The sequence below is a fragment of the Electrona antarctica genome (genome assembly GCF_951216825.1).
Source record: "Electrona antarctica genome assembly, contig: scaffold_206, whole genome shotgun sequence".
Taxonomy (NCBI): Eukaryota; Metazoa; Chordata; class Actinopteri; order Myctophiformes; family Myctophidae; genus Electrona; species Electrona antarctica.
The window spans coordinates 52,124-68,125 of record NW_027637825.1 but is presented as its reverse complement, the minus strand read 5'-3'; the positions used below and the strand labels follow the sequence as shown (position 1 = coordinate 68,125).

The window sequence follows — 16,002 nt, the reverse complement described above, 5'->3', positions numbered from 1 at the left end:
GTCAGAGTGGCGGAAAGACTCTACAGGTCCACAGAAACCAGCGAATCCAGGAAACCTGGTCTGCATGGCTGCCAGTTCCCTCATGATGTTGTGTGGGAGTCCAGACTGCTCCAGACCGTAGCGAATAACCGCTAGCTTACATAACGCCTTGAGGCTAGGACTGAAGTCTAAGACGTACAGGTCACCATCAAAGAGGATGATACGATCTCCCAGCATGCAACAGCGCGTCCTAGACGTCGCAGGCGGTCCGTTCCCCTTGGCCTCAGCCTTCTTCCAGGAGGAGGTCTCTGGACTGAATTTCCACAAATCATTGAAGGACAGGAACAGGTTCCAAAATACTTTTCCAAAGCCTCCAAGTATGAACAGCTCTCCATTGTAGGTAAAGGCTGAATGACCCCAACGTCCTTCTGGAAGAAGCTGTGTAGAAGGTGTGTTCATCCAGTGGTTGGTCTCTGTGTCAAACATTCTGATGGTGTTGTAGTACTGACCCCACTCATAGCCCCCAAATACAAACATCTTTGTCCCGATGATGGTGGCAGAGTGACCTTCTGAAGCAGGAGGTGGAGTTCCTCTGGTGGTAATTAAAGTCCAGACCATTGTGCTGGTGTCCAACTTGTACATATCATTAGTGAGTCCAGTTTGGGTGCGTCCTCCATGAATATATATAACCTTCCCCAACACACAGGCTGAGTGGTTCCTCCTCCCCTTTGGAACGGTCCCAGAAACCTGTGGTTTGAACCATCTGTGGGCGTCGACATCAAATGCGTAAAGAACATTGTAGAACTGCCACCCAACCCAGAGGTAGACAGTATCTTCTATCAGCACAGCTCTTAGGCCGAGGCGCCAGGATGGAACCTCAAGGTGACGTTCTCCTGTTCCAGGGTTCCATCTTAAAGACAATGTGTTGAAGACGTGCACTTCAATGTGATCTCTTCTCCACAGGTTTCTGCGTCCTCCAAAGCAGTAGATCTCGTGTCCGACCACCACAGCATCCTGGCTCTTCCTATGTTCTCCTTCCAGATGTATCGTCCAGTGAAACATTTCACACAGCAGCTCAATGAGCGTAGACGAGCGTAGGCAGCTCGGTTTCCTCGTTGCAAGTCGAGGAAACTGATTGTGTTTATTGGACAATTATATATAATGAGCAATTACACGGTCGTGATGTCATTGCATGTCATATTGTAGGATAGCTAATGATGTCACGCATCTGATTGGCCATTTGGCAAAGAATATCAATCTATACTTATTAGTTTATTATTTGTTAGAACGAACTATGACACTACTATGACGTCAGTCTTCCATACATGGACAGAGATAAATAAACACAGGCAGGGAACACCCGGAACCGGACTGTTTGTGAGGATGATTGGCTGCATGCATCCCTATACTCTGTTCCTCCACCAATCCCCATCAGCCTTGCTAAAAGTGCATCTCGCCAGCAGGGACCAGCCGGATCGGAGCCCTCTCTCAATCTCCACGTCTTACCAGGGACCAGCCGGATCGGAGCCCTCTCTCAATCTCCAGGTCCTACCAGAGACCAGCCGGATCGGAGCCCTCTCTCAATCTCCACAACTTACCAGAGACCAGCTGTATCGGAGCCCTCTCTCAGTCTCTTATTGTTCACTAAACTCACCCCACACAGCTACTGCTGTTGCCCTGCGACGTCCCCTTATCGTTCACTAAACTCACCCCACACAGCTACTGCTGTTGTCCTGAGACGTCCCCTTATCGTTCACTAAACTCACCCCACACAGCTACTGCTGTTGCCCTGCGACGTCCCCTTATCGTTCACTAAACTCAGCCCACACAGCTACTGCTGTTGCCCTGCGACGTCCCCTTATCGTTCACTAAACTCACCCCACACAGCTACTGCTGTTGTCCTGCGACGTCCCCTTATCGTTCACTAAACTCACACCACACACACAGCTACTGCTGTTGTCCTGCGACGTCCCCTTATCGTTCACTAAACTCACCCCACACAGCTACTGCTGTTGTCCTGTGACGTCCCCTTATCGTTCACTAAACTCACCCCACACACACAGCTACTGCTGTTGTCCTGTGACGTCCCCTTATCGTTCACTAAACTCACCCCACACACACAGCTACTGCTGTTGTCCTGCGACGTCCCCTTATCGTTCACTAAACTCACCTCACACAGCTACTGCTGTTGTCCTGCGACATCCCCTTATCGTTCACTAAACTCACCCCACACAGCTACTGCTGTTGTCCTGCGACGTCCCCTTATCATTCACTAAACTCACCCCATACAGCTACTGCTGTTGTCCTGTGACGTCCCCTTATCGTTCACTAAACTCACCCCACACAGCTACTGCTGTTGTCCTGTGACGTCCCCTTATCGTTCACTAAACTCACCCCACAGCGAAACAGGTTTGAACCCAGGCTAGACTTTTCGTACTGTTCTTGGAAAGTTACCACCTGGTTCCATTTGTGTACTCTCAGAGTTGCAGTCCTTAGTGTAATGGTCATTTACGAAACATGCAAAACCACAGCCAATAACTCACACATTAGAACATTCCATTGGTAAAACTTAACAGTATTTATTTTTTATTGTATTATGTACATCTCTGGGCCTTCCTTCCTTCCTTCCTTCCTTCCTTCCTTCCTTCCTTCCTTCCTTCCTTCCTTCCTTCCTTCCTTCCTTCCTTCCCCCAATAAATAAAATCTGGTCATACAGAGGATCAATAGTTTATAATTCAGTAAATATTTAGTTGACTTTTTACAGCTTCTGTACAGGAAGGAGTTCTGCTGTTTTAATTCAGGGGAGAAATAAATTATTTCACATCTACATCATCATCATTTTTGTTCCAATGAGAGAGAGAGAGAGAGAGAGAGAGAGAGAGAGAGAGAGAGAGAGAGAGAGACTATAACACGTCATGTATATCGTGGCATGTACAGGAGGATCAATTATGTACAGATACAAACCAGTCATACAAATTGTAGGCTCTCTAAGATACAGAAGTCATTATTACATTAACATTTGATATAGTTTTGTGACAAATGAGACAAATTTAAGCTCCCCCGCTCCACCACACTCTCAACAAATCAATCGATCAATCGATCAATCAAACGGCTATATTCAAATCCCTGCCACAGGGATAATGTAAATTGTTGCAGTTTGTTCCCAGGCGCTCCCAGCAGCCTCTCTGCTGCCCCATCTGGCGGAGTCAGGTCAGCTCCCAGCAGCCTCAGGCCAATATACCCAAAATCTGGGCCACTCGCTCACTCTAGCATGGTGGTGTTACGGTGGAATTGGTGACCTGCTGAAATATGTGATCTTCGTTTAGACAATCACATAATGTTTAGTGTCCTAATGTAAATAGTGTCCTAATGTAAATAGTGTCCTAATGTAAATAGTGTCCTAATGTAAATAGTGTCCTAATGTAAATAGTGTCCTAATGTAAATAGTGTCCTAATGTAAATAGTGTCCTAATGTAAATCGTTGCAGTTTGTTCATTATCAGAGTTCAACCCAACAGTATTCAGGCCACGTATTTAAAGACCTCCAAGATGGTCACATATTTCGGCAGGTCACTAATTTCACCATAATTTGCCATGCTGGAGTGACCTCAGGGTGCGTTGACCGTGACTCCAGTCTGCCCCCTAGTGGAGTGACTTCAGGGTGTGTCAACCGTGACTCTAGTCTGCCCCCTAACCTCGCGTAGCGATACAGACACCGTTGTGTTGATGTTAGGCTCCTCCCTCTCAGTATTACATTTTTTTCCCCGCCCCGTATTTGCATACTGGGCCCTGGTTGGTTCTTGCCTGGTTCCAGACGAATCTGGTTGGCTCGTCACCATTTTGGGAGTGTGTCTGGGGCAATAATATGAGAGGGGCCAGAGTATAATTATCTGCCTGGGGCAATACTATGCATTGAGAGGGGCCAGACTTAATCTGCCTGGGGCAATACTATGCATTGAGAGGGGCCAGACTTAATCTGCCTGGGGCAATACTATGCATTGAGAGGGGCCAGACTTAATCTGCCTGGGGCTAGACTTAACCTAGACTAAGGGGGGGGGGGGGGGGGGGGGCTGCTGCCATCTCGACCACAACTCCATTTCCTCTCCTGAATAAAACATGCCTGAGATAGAAGAGACAAGTCCATCCCACACGTCGTCCGGTCACTAAGACGGTACGGTATGGTCCGGTCCGGGGGAGTTCCAGAGAGCTTGTGATTTAACCACATCATCACATCATCATCATCATCATCATCATCATCATCATCATCATCATCATCATCCTCAGTACAGTCAGTTACGGTTGAAGGTTTGTTCGTAAAAATGTTGTCATCGTTTTAGGATAGGGTGGTGTGTGTGTGTGTGGGGGGGGGCTGCTATAGCACACGAAGCACAGTGGGAGGAGGAGGAGGAGGAGGAGGAGGAGGAGGAGGAGGGGGAGGAGGAGGAGGAGGGGGAGAAACGGTCCGTTGAATTCTTTGTTGTCTAGAGAAACTACCGTTCTGTAGATTGCTGTAGAACTCTGTCAACGTGTCCGTTAACACAGAGACAAGCAGAATAACAGAAACATGGGCTGTGCTGTAGAACTCTGTCAAAGTGTCCGTTAACACAGAGACAAGCAGAATAACAGAAACATGGGCTGTAGAACTCTGTCAAAGTGTCCGTTAACACAGAGAGACGAGCAGAGCTAACAGAAACATGGGCTGTGCTGTAGAACTCTGTCAAAGTGTCCGTTAACACAGAGAGACAAGCAGAGATAACAGCCTTTCATCAGTGAACCGTCTAGTCTTTAGGGAACGCTGACGTGACTTAAAGAAACGGTACTTTGAGCGTCTTTCCGTCTGCACTCGGCACAGAATCTATTTCGTTAAAGAATATCTGATCTACAACAGGGGTTCCCAAAGTGGGGTCCGTGGACCCCCTGGGGTCCTTCAGGGAGTTCCAGGGGGTCACCAGATAAATGATAGTTTGGAACCAAGTGGACCCTTATGGGTCCGTAACTCTGAGAGTGTACAAATGGAACACTCTTCAGAGTTAAAGGACAACTTTAGTTCATGTTCATGTTTTAGGTTGTTATTAGAGAAAGTAAAAGATGAGTGTTAGTTTTTTTTAATTTGCAGCTTTCTTTCGTTTTAGGGATTTTAGCTGTTTTTGACAGGGCGGCGAGGGCATTTGAGCATGGGGCTAAATATGTATTTTTTTACAAAATGCTATAGCGATTTCTTTTTTTTATTGTTTACTATAGTCCTACTAGACCCAAAGAAATTACATCTGGCCACAAAAGATCACAGGATCTACTGAATGTTTCAAACTGACACATTGAGCCTATGACACACAGTGTGGCTTCCCCCCCAGTAAGGCCTCCTTCACATTCAGTAGATTGACCATGGTAGACCATGGTAGACATTGACCATAGTAGTAGATTGACCATGTATCGAATCGTCGCGTTTTGCAATGCAAATAATCTGTATCGAATCGTTTTGCTATGCAAATAATGGATTGTATCGATATACATTTTAGTGTGTGATATTTAGCCATTTAATAATGGATTGTATCAATATACATTTTAGTGCGTGGTATTTAGCCATTTAATATCAATATACATTTTAGTGTGTGGTATTTAGCCAGTTTCAGAAGAAAAAAAGAGGGGTTTAATTACTTATCTTAAAATGATGTCAATGCATTTTAAATTGTTACTGTATCGATTTAAAATCATTGAATCGGATCGGATCGCCATAATGAACCAATATCGTCCATGTATTGTATCGTCAACCATGTATCGTGATACGTATCGTATCTTTGTTAACCCATTCTGGGAGGAAACCCCTTTTGGTGTTTTAAGCATTGTTTTATGCTTTAGCTGTTGAACAATAGCAGATCTACAAGCTCATAGCACGGCACCGAGTGGCGCGCTACGAGCTTGTAGGTCTGCCAGTTTGGAGATGGGAAGTGACGTGAAGGGGGTGGGGGCCCCACAAAGGGAAGGGGGTGGGGCCCCCCAAAGGGAAGGGGGTGGGACCCCCCAAAGGGAAGGGGGTGGGGCCCCCACAAGGGGACGGGGGGGGGAACCTCCCAAAGGGAAGGGGGGGAGTCTGTGCTTCATGCGTACATGTGATCCAATTGGAGCGAGGGTGTGTGTGTGGAGGGGGGTGGGGGGGGGGCAATGTTGTGGGGCGGGAAGGCAGAGTCAGTAAGCCGGAGGTGAAGTAGGGCGTGTCGCTATGGTAATTGTAGTTTTATCATCCAGAGGGGAAGTGGGGCGTTTTGTAGTTTTATCCAGAGGGGAAGTAGGGAGTTTTAGTTTTATCCGGAGGGGAAGTAGGGAGTTGTAGTTTTATCCGGAGGGGAAGTAGGGAGTTGTAGTTTTATCCAGAGGGGAAGTAGGGAGTTGTAGTTTTATCCGGAGGGGAAGTAGGGAGTTGTAGTAGCCTATTATCCAGAGGAGAAGTAGGGTGTGTCACTAGGTTAGTTGTAGTCCGGGCAGATCTTCTGCACTGTGGTAGTTGTAGTTCTATATAGTTGTAGCTCTGTCCGGAAGGGGAAGCAAGGGAGTTGTAGTTCTATCCGGAGGGGAAGTAAGGGCTGTCACAGACTGTGGTAGTTGTAGTCCGGGCAGACGTTCTGCACTGTGGTAGTTGTAGTCTTAATCATTGTAGTTCTATCCAGAGGGGAATCAAGGGAGTTGTAGTTCTATACGGAGGGGAAGTACGGGGTGTCACTGTGGTAGTTGTAGTCCGGGGGGGGGGGGGGGGGCAGACCTTCTGCACTGTGGTAGTTGTAGTCCGGGGGGGCAGACCTTCTGCACTGTGGTAGTTGTAGTCCGGGGGGGCAGACCTTCTGCACTGTGGTAGTTGTAGTCCGGGGGGGCAGACCTTCTGCACTGTGGTAGTTGTAGTCCGGGGGGGCAGACCTTCTGCACTGTGGTAGTTGTAGTCCGGGGGGGCAGACCTTCTGCACTGTGGTAGTTGTAGTCCGGGGGGGCAGACCTTCTGCACTGTGGTAGTTGTAGTCCGGGGGGGCAGACCTTCTGCACTGTGGTAGTTGTAGTCCGGGGGGGCAGACCTTCTGCACTGTGGTAGTTGTAGTTCTATAGTTGTAGTTCTTGTCCGGACGGGAAGCAGAAGGAATTCAAAGCAAGGGAGTTGTAGTTCTATAGTTGTAGTTCTATCCATGGGGATGGTAAGGGAGTTGTAGTTCTTATCCGGAGGGGAAGTAGGGAGTTGTAGTTCTATAGTTATAGTTCTATCCAGAGGGGTAAGGTAAGGTAGTTGTAGTCCTTATCCGGAGGGGCAGTAGGGGGTTGTAGTTCTTATCCGAAGGGGAAGTAGGGAGTTGTAGTCCTTATCCGGAGGGGAAGTAGGGGGTTGTAGTACTTATCCGGAGGGGAAGTAGGGAGTTGTAGTCCTATCCGGAGGGGAAGTAGGGGGTTGTAGTTCTTATCCGGAGGGGAAGTAGGGGGTTGTAGTTCTTATCCGGAGGGGAAGTAGGGAGTTGTAGTCTTTATCCGGAGGGGAAGTAGGGGGTTGTAGTACTTATCCGGAGGGGAAGTAGGGGGTTGTAGTACTTATCCGGAGGGGAAGTAGGGAGTTGTAGTCCTATCCGGAGGGGAAGTAGGGGGTTGTAGTTCTTATCCGGAGGGGAAGTAGGGGGTGTCACTGTGGTAGTTGTAGTCTGGGCAGACCTTCTGCACCAGCTTGTAGTCGGTGCTGTAGAAGGAGATGAAGATGCAGATGACCTTGAAGGGTTTGGAACAGAGCCAGGAGACGTGGCTCTGGGTCTGCTCCTGGTAGCACTGCTTAGACGGGTCGAAGTTACACAGCGTGTTGCGCGCTCCGCGCTCCACCTGGTGGCGGGAAACCATTGTTTAGTATATATTACAGAATATAATTATTATTGTGTTATTATATTATATATTTGCTGCGCTCCACCTTCTCGTACTCCACGCGGCAGTTGAAGGACTTGGAGTCCTTGGCGTCGATCACCGTGGACTGCTGATGCTGACTGCTGACGTCGAACTCTACGATCTGGGGGGGGGAGGAGGGGGGGAGGGGATGGAGGGGGAGGGGGTGGGCAAGACAAGACAAGGATTTAGGTGACTGGTTCGTTAGCCGATTTGCTCGACTACATTATGACGTACATTTTCCTTTCATTGTCAACGGCTTAATGTTTGTGTTGCCAAGTTCACGTCATTTTTAAGGCACATGTGACGTAAATTCTCCTTTCATTGTCATCAATGGCAAAATGTGAGACGTGACGAAAAGCTGTATAGAGCGTCGCAGCCCCGCCCCCTTTCATGACAACACCAGGCCCAGGAAATAGTTTCCAATGCATTTATCCTCATAGACATTTCAAAACGTATTTATTTAAAGACCTTATAAGCGTCGTACAAAGCCAACTCTTGTCGTGACAAATCATGACAACAAACACAATATTTTGGACCAAACAAATAATTACAAAGAAGAAAAACAACAAAAAAAGTGTTGTAACCTGCCGTTTTCTTCTTCTTTCTAATGATTTGTTCAGCCCGAAAAATTGTGTTTGTTGTCATGATTTGTCACGACAAGAGTTGTCTTTGTCCGCGGCGTAAACGTCTTTAAATAAATACTTTCTGAGGAAAATGAACGGGGATTTCTCTATAGAGAGTTGCAGTCCCGCCCCCTTTCAGTCCCTCCCCCTTTCAGTCCCGCCCCCTTTCAGAATGACGAGTGGCCCAGGAAATAATTCCCCGTTCATTTTCCCTCGTAGACATTTCAAAAAGTATTAATTTAAAGACGTTTATACGCCGCGGAAATCATGACAACAGAGCAATATTTTGGCAAGTGTCCTTTTCTTTGTTTTTCAAAAGATACCCTTTTTAAGTATGCTCTATTGTCCTACACACTCGCCACTAGCCTTCTGAGGTGTGCATCGGCCTTCTGAGGTGTGCATCTAGCCTTGAGGTGTGCATCGGCCTTCTGAGGTGTGCATCGGCCTCGCCACTAGCCTTCTGAGGTGTGCATCGGCCTCGCCACTAGCCTTCTGAGGTGTGCATCGGCCTCGCCACTAGCCTTCTGAGGTGTGCATCGGCCTCGCCACTAGCCTTCTGAGGTGTGCATCGGCCTCGCCACTAGCCTTCTGAGGTGTGCATCGGCCTTCTGAGGTGTGCATCGGCCTCGCCACTAGCCTTCTGAGGTGTGCATCGGCCTTCTGAGGTGTGCATCGGCCTCGCCACTAGCCTTCTGAGGTGTGCATCGGCCTCGCCACTAGCCTTCTGAGGTGTGCATCGGCCTCGCCACTAGCCTTCTGAGGTGTGCATCGGCCTCGCCATTAGCCTTCTGAGGTGTGCATCGGCCTTCTGAGGTGTGCATCGGCCTCGCCACTAGCCTTCTGAGGTGTGCATCGGCCTCGCCACTAGCCTTCTGAGGTGTGCATCGGCCTCGCCATTAGCCTTCTGAGGTGTGCATCGGCCTTCTGAGGTGTGCATCGGCCTCGCCATTAGCCTTCTGAGGTGTGCATCGGCCTTCTGAGGTGTGCATCGGCCTCGCCACTAGCCTTCTGAGGTGTGCATCGGCCTCGCCACTAGCCTTCTGAGGTGTGCATCGGCCTCGCCACTAGCCTTCTGAGGTGTGCATCGGCCTCGCCACTAGCCTTCTGAGGTGTGCATCGGCCTCGCCACTAGCCTTCTGAGGTGTGCATCGGCCTCGCCACTAGCCTTCTGAGGTGTGCATCGGCCTCGCCACTAGCCTTCTGAGGTGTGCATCGGCCTCGCCATTAGCCTTCTGAGGTGTGCATCGGCCTTCTGAGGTGTGCATCGGCCTCGCCACTAGCCTTCTGAGGTGTGCATCGGCCTCGCCATTAGCCTTCTGAGGTGTGCATCGGCCTTCTGAGGTGTGCATCGGCCTCGCCACTAGCCTGATGAGGTGTGCATCGGCCTCGCCACTAGCCTTCTGAGGTGTGCATCGGCCTCGCCACTAGCCTTCTGAGGTGTGCATCGGCCTTCTGAGGTGTGCATCGGCCTTCTGAGGTGTGCATCGGCCTTCTGAGGTGTGCATCGGCCTCGCCACTAGCCTGATGAGGTGTGCATCGGCCTCGCCACTAGCCTTCTGAGGTGTGCATCGGCCTCGCCACTAGCCTTCTGAGGTGTGCATCGGCCTTCTGAGGTGTGCATCGGCCTTCTGAGGTGTGCATCGGCCTCGCCACTAGCCTGATGAGGTGTGCATCGGCCTCGCCACTAGCCTTCTGAGGTGTGCATCGGCCTCGCCACTAGCCTTCTGAGGTGTGCATCGGCCTTCTGAGGTGTGCATCGGCCTCGCCACTAGCCTTCTGAGGTGTGCATCGGCCTCGCCACTAGCCTTCTGAGGTGTGCATCGGCCTTCTGAGGTGTGCATCGGCCTCGCCACTAGCCTTCTGAGGTGTGCATCGGCCTCGCCACTAGCCTTCTGAGGTGTGCATCGGCCTTTTGCTAAAAAATCATGACAACAAACACAATATTTTGGGCCGAACAAATACGTGTTGTACCCTGCCTTTATTTTTCTTCTTTCTAATGATGTGATCGGCCCAAAACATTGGGGAATGCAAGCTATGGCGGAGGTGGTCGCACTGATCGGATGAATCACTGGCTAGAAGAGTCTTTAGAAGCGTTCATATTTTAGACGTGCAGTCACGGGGACCGGGGTCACGGGGTCACGGGGTCACAGGGACCGGGGTCACGGGGTCACGGGGACCGGGGTCACGGGGACCGGGGTCACTGGGTCACGGGGACCGGGGTCACGGGGACCGGGGTCACGGGGTCACGGGGACCGGGGTCACGGGGTCACGGGGACCGGGGTCACGGGGTCACGGGGACCGGGGTCACGGGGTCACGGGGACCGGGGTCACGGGGTCACGGGGAAGAGCTATTGAGCCACTAAACATGTATTTATCCAGCACGATTTGAAATGGAATACTCTTAAAAAGGCCTCATCCACCACCTTGCTGTTTATCCAATGCATTGAGGCTGAAGGGGAAGCAATGGAACACGGAGCTGCCGATCGATGAGAGCTTTGACTGCAGGTAGCCTGCATGGTAACCTCTGAAGTGATTGCTAGACGAGACATGTTTATCAACCTCTAACCAAATTAGCACAGTGACCAAAATGTATATAGTCTAATTATTGACAGAATATTGTAGATATGGCTTATGGACTATATCTACGAGACCACAAGCGGTAAGCCAACTTTATAGTTTTATCATTCTAGTCGTTAGCCTGGAATGAGTTAAATGAATACAATTTATTTAACTTATCTATTTCCCCATAGACTTCTATGTGGAAAATGAATGGGAAATTATTTCCTGGGTCCTAGTCGTAGGGGGCGGGGCTGCAACGCTCTATATAGGGGGGCGTATATAGCGCCCCTCAAAAAAAAACTCCAAACCTTAGTGGGCGGGACCAGGCTGACGGACACGTTGCCCTGGCCCGTGGAGTTGTACCTTAGTGGGCGGGACCAGGCTGTACCTTAGTGGGCGGGACCAGGCTGACGCTCACGTTGCCCTGGCCCGTGGAGTTGTGTCTGAAGTAGACGGAGAAGGTCCCGTTGCCGTGGTCCACGATCTTCCCCGTGATCAGCAGGTTGAGTTTAACCGTCTTGATGTTGGAGTGGAAGTCTCCCCAACCGAACATCTTCTTGAACTTCCCCGTCTTCACCATGGGTCTCCGCTTGGCGCGCGGCCGTGATGACGAAGAGTCCTGAGAGAGAGAGAGAGAGAGAGAGAGAGAGAGAGAGAGAGAGAGAGAGAGAGAGAGAGAGAGAGAGAGAGAGAGAGAGAGAGAGAGAGAGAGAGAGAGGGGGGGGGGGGTGGGGGGGGGGTAGTAGGACCCGTTACGATCCACCCTTTGTCAGTCTTCTGATTGGTCCCTGACTGACCAACCAGCAGGCTCTTTCTGCCTTGTATTGAAGTTGCTAAAACATATTTTTTGGAAAAAACTAAAAACAAACATGACATGCCCTGCAGTCACCTGTGATGTTCCTTTTTACTGACACCAAGTTTAAAATAAGAATTGAACGCACAGAATATCAATACGAAGCAACTGGAAAAAAAACCACTTATTTCATTGGTGGTGGATGGAGAGAGAGGGAGGATTTTTGTCCAACCACGAAACGGCAAACAATGGGTGCGAACTTGACAAAGGGTGAATTAATATGAAATAATGACGCGACCTGAGAGAGAGAGAGAGAGAGAGAGAGAGAGAGAGAGAGAGAGAGAGGTGTAGTAGAACCTATTCAGGACGGGAACCCCTTTTGATGTTTAGTTTTACTTTAGCTATTGAAAAATAGCAAATCTACAAGCTCTTAATGCGGCACTCGGTGCCTCGCTACGAGCTTGTAGGTCTGCAAAGGCCGTGAACATGTGGCGCAAATCTTTGAATGTATATTCTTTCAGAACGAACGTTTTTAACTCTTATCTTTGCTTCTGAGGGGGGGGGGGGGGTCCCTGGAACAACATATTTACAGATGGGGGTTGGTGGTCAATTACATATAGTTTTTGGGGGTCCTTGACATGAAAAACTTTGAGAACCACCAAACGTAATGAAGGGAGAGCGACAGCGCCCTCTACTGTACCAGCGTGTCGGTGGACTCGTCAACTTAATGAAGGGAGAGCGACAGCGCCCTCTACTGTACCAGCGTGTCGGTGGAGTTCCTCAGCCAGTCCCACAGGTCCTGCTCGCTGTACGGCTCCGGGGTGTCGTAGCGGCCCAGGTCTCGCAGCGCCGAGCCGTTGTTGGTGTTGCTCTCCTTGGCGTGCAGCGTGGTCTGGGAGAGCAGCCGGGCGATGGACAGGTCCTTACCTACAGGAAGGGGAGGAGTTGATTAATGATGGACAGGTCCTTACCTACAGGGAAGGGGAGGAGTTAACTGCTTTAGCGCCATCTAGTGTTAGCATGCTCACACTGCCGATATGCCGCCCGTCTGCTCACACTCTACGGAGCTTGTTGTCCTTCCGGGTTAAACAGGAATGTGGGTTAGATTAGGTATATATGTAGGTATATATGTCTCATAGTGTGGTTAGATTAGGTATATATGTCTCATAGTGTGGGTTAGGTTAGGTATATATGTAGGTATATATGTCTCATAGTGTGGGTTAGGTTAGGTATATATGTCTCATAGTGTGGTTAGATTAGGTATATATGTCTCATAGTGTGGTTAGATTAGGTATATATGTCTCATAGTGTGGTTAGATTAGGTATATATGTCTCATAGTGTGGTTAGGTTAGGTATATATGTCTCATAGTGTGGTTAGATTAGGTATATATGTCTCATAGTGTGGTTAGATTAGGTATATATGTCTCATAGTGTGGGTTAGATTAGGTATATATGTCTCATAGTGTGGTTAGATTAGGTATATATGTCTCATAGTGTGGTTAGATTAGGTATATATGTCTCATAGTGTGGTTAGATTAGGTATATATGTCTCATAGTGTGGTTAGATTAGGTATATATGTCTCATAGTGTGGGTTAGATTAGGTATATATGTCTCATAGTGTGGTTAGATTAGGTATATATGTCTCATAGTGTGGTTAGATTAGGTATATATGTCTCATAGTGTGGGTTAGATTAGGTATATATGTCTCATAGTGTGGTTAGATTAGGTATATATGTCTCATAGTGTGGTTAGATTAGGTTTGATACTGGGTACTCGATAAGCCCAAAGCTTATTGATACCAGGTACTCGATAAGCCCAAAGCGTATTGATACCGGGTACTCGATAAGCCCAAAGCGTATTGATACCGGGTACTGGATAAGCCCAAAGCTTATCGATACCGGGTAGTCAATAAGCCCAAAGCTTATCGATACCGGGTACTGGATAAGCCCAAAGCTTATTGATACCGGGTACTGGATAAGCCCAAAGCTTATTGATACCGGGTACTCGATAAGCCCAAAGCTTATTGATACCGGGTACTGGATAAGCCCAAAGCTTATTGATACCGGGTACTCGATAAGCCCAAAGCTTATTGATACCGGGTACTCGATAAGCCCAAAGCTTATTGATACCGGTTACTCGATAAGCCCAAAGCCCATCGATACCAGGTACTCGATAAGCTTGTTATAGGTTTTTCCGGGTTTGGAATGTGGAGCTCCGGGTATGGGATGTGGAGCTCCGGGTATGGGATGTGGAGCTCCGGGTATGGGATGTGGAGCTCCTTACCTCCCGCCAGCCGGGCGAGGGACAGCTCCTTCCCGCCTTCCGTCCACATGTGTTTCAGAACGGCGGACTTGGGACCGCCGCCGCCCGACTTCAGCAGCTCCGACTTGGAGGCCCGGGCGCTCGACACCTGGAGCACACACACAGAGAGAGAGAGAGAGAGAGAGAGGTTGACTTAAAAGGTACTAAAACATGAACTTCAACTTTTCCCTTTTTTTCGTTTTTCCGGTCTACTATCCACACAAATACCCAGTTTTGAACAATCAGGCTTTCTCGTCGTATTGGGGTTTTCATGCACAGTGGTCGCTGAACAGGCCAAATTATTTGGTGCTACACTCAGGGACCCGAGCGCGTTCAGTTTGGTGCTACACTCAGGGACCCGAGCGCGTTCAGTTTGGTGCTACACTCAGGGACCCGAGCGCGTTCTGTTTGGTGCTACACTCAGGGACCCGAGCGCGTTCTGTTTGGTGCTACACTCAGGGACCCGAGCGCGTTCTGTTTGGTGCTACACTCAGGGACCCGAGCGCGTTCTGTTTGGTGCTACACTCAGGGACCCGAGCGCGTTCTGTTTGGTGCTACACTCAGGGACCCGAGCGCGTTCTGTTTGGTGCTACACTCAGGGACCCGAGCGCGTTCTGTTTGGTGCTACACTCAGGGACCCGAGCGCGTTCTGTTTGGTGCTACACTCAGGGACCCGAGCGCGTTCTGTTTCCACTCAATGTGTTGCCGTTCCCTCCAGAATGGGGGTGACGCCTCCATGGGTTCATGTGGTTAACTGTTTTCATGTGTACTGAAGTCAAGTCCCATTTATAACACACACACACACACACACACACACACACACACACACACACACACACACACACACACACACACACACACACACACACACACACACACACACACACACACACACACACACACACACACACACAGGGGGATAGTCGTCCAATATTAGATGAACGGCAGATATTACTTTGTATCCATGGCATCATATTCAGGAAGTATTGACTTCACACTCAGGCATACCGGCTCCCGCAGAATAGACCAATCAAAAGGCTCCCACAGAATAGACCAATCAGAATGTATTCCCCTGGGGAGGGGGGGGGGGGGGGGGGGGTCGAGATTAATCAATCTGGCTGCGAGCTTCAATTTCAGACCATGATAGCAGACAAATCCCATTTGGGAATTATGGAGAGAGAGAGAGAGAGAGACGCACGCACGCACGCACGCACGCACGCACGCACGCACGCACGCACGCACGCACGCACGCACGCACGCACGCACGCACGCACGCACGCACGCACGCAGAGTGACTAAAGAGCATCACTATAAGAGCTTAACTAAAGGAGTTGAGGTTGAACTGAATGATTGAATGAACCTCATGGGGTTAAACTCTGTTTAGAGATCAGTGGAAACTCTGGAGGCTGAATGTGGCACTAATGTGGGTTAGGGTTAGTGTGGGGGGTCCTCCGGGGGTCCTCCATGGGGGGTCCTCCGGGGGTCCTCCGGGTGTCCTCCAGGGTTAGGGTTAGTGTGGGGGGTCCTCCGGGGGTCCTCCATGGGGGGTCCTCCGGGGGTCCTCCGGGTGTCCTCCAGGGTTAGGGTTAGTGTGGGGGGTCCTCCGGGGGTCCTCCATGGGGGGTCCTCCGGGGGTCCTCCGGGTGTCCTCCAGGGTTAGGGTTAGTGTGGGGGGTCCCCGGGGGTCCCTGGGGGTCCTCCATGGGGGGGTCCTCCGGGTGTCCTCCAGGGTTAGGGTTAGTGTGGGGGGTCCCCGGGGGTCCCTGGGGGTCCTCCGGGGGTCCTCCGGGGGTCCTCCGGAGGTCCTCCGGGGTTAGGGTTAGTGTGGGGGGTCCTCTGGGGGTCCT

General features: G+C 50.0%; 1 protein-coding gene across 1 annotated transcript; it reads right to left on the bottom strand.

Annotated features, from left to right (window-relative positions):
* Positions 1-2,832: 2,832 nt before the first annotated feature.
* Positions 2,833-14,893, bottom strand: LOC306918623 (neurexophilin-1-like; the record flags this gene model as incomplete). The annotated part of the gene is made up of 6 exons (XM_079531514.1): positions 2,833-7,817; positions 7,903-7,998; positions 11,448-11,678; positions 12,613-12,779; positions 14,138-14,264; positions 14,819-14,893. The coding sequence occupies 6 exons, from the start codon at positions 14,891-14,893 to the stop codon at positions 7,602-7,604; spliced, it is 912 nt and encodes a 303-aa protein (XP_079387640.1). The 3' UTR covers positions 2,833-7,601.
* Positions 14,894-16,002: the final 1,109 nt, after the last annotated feature.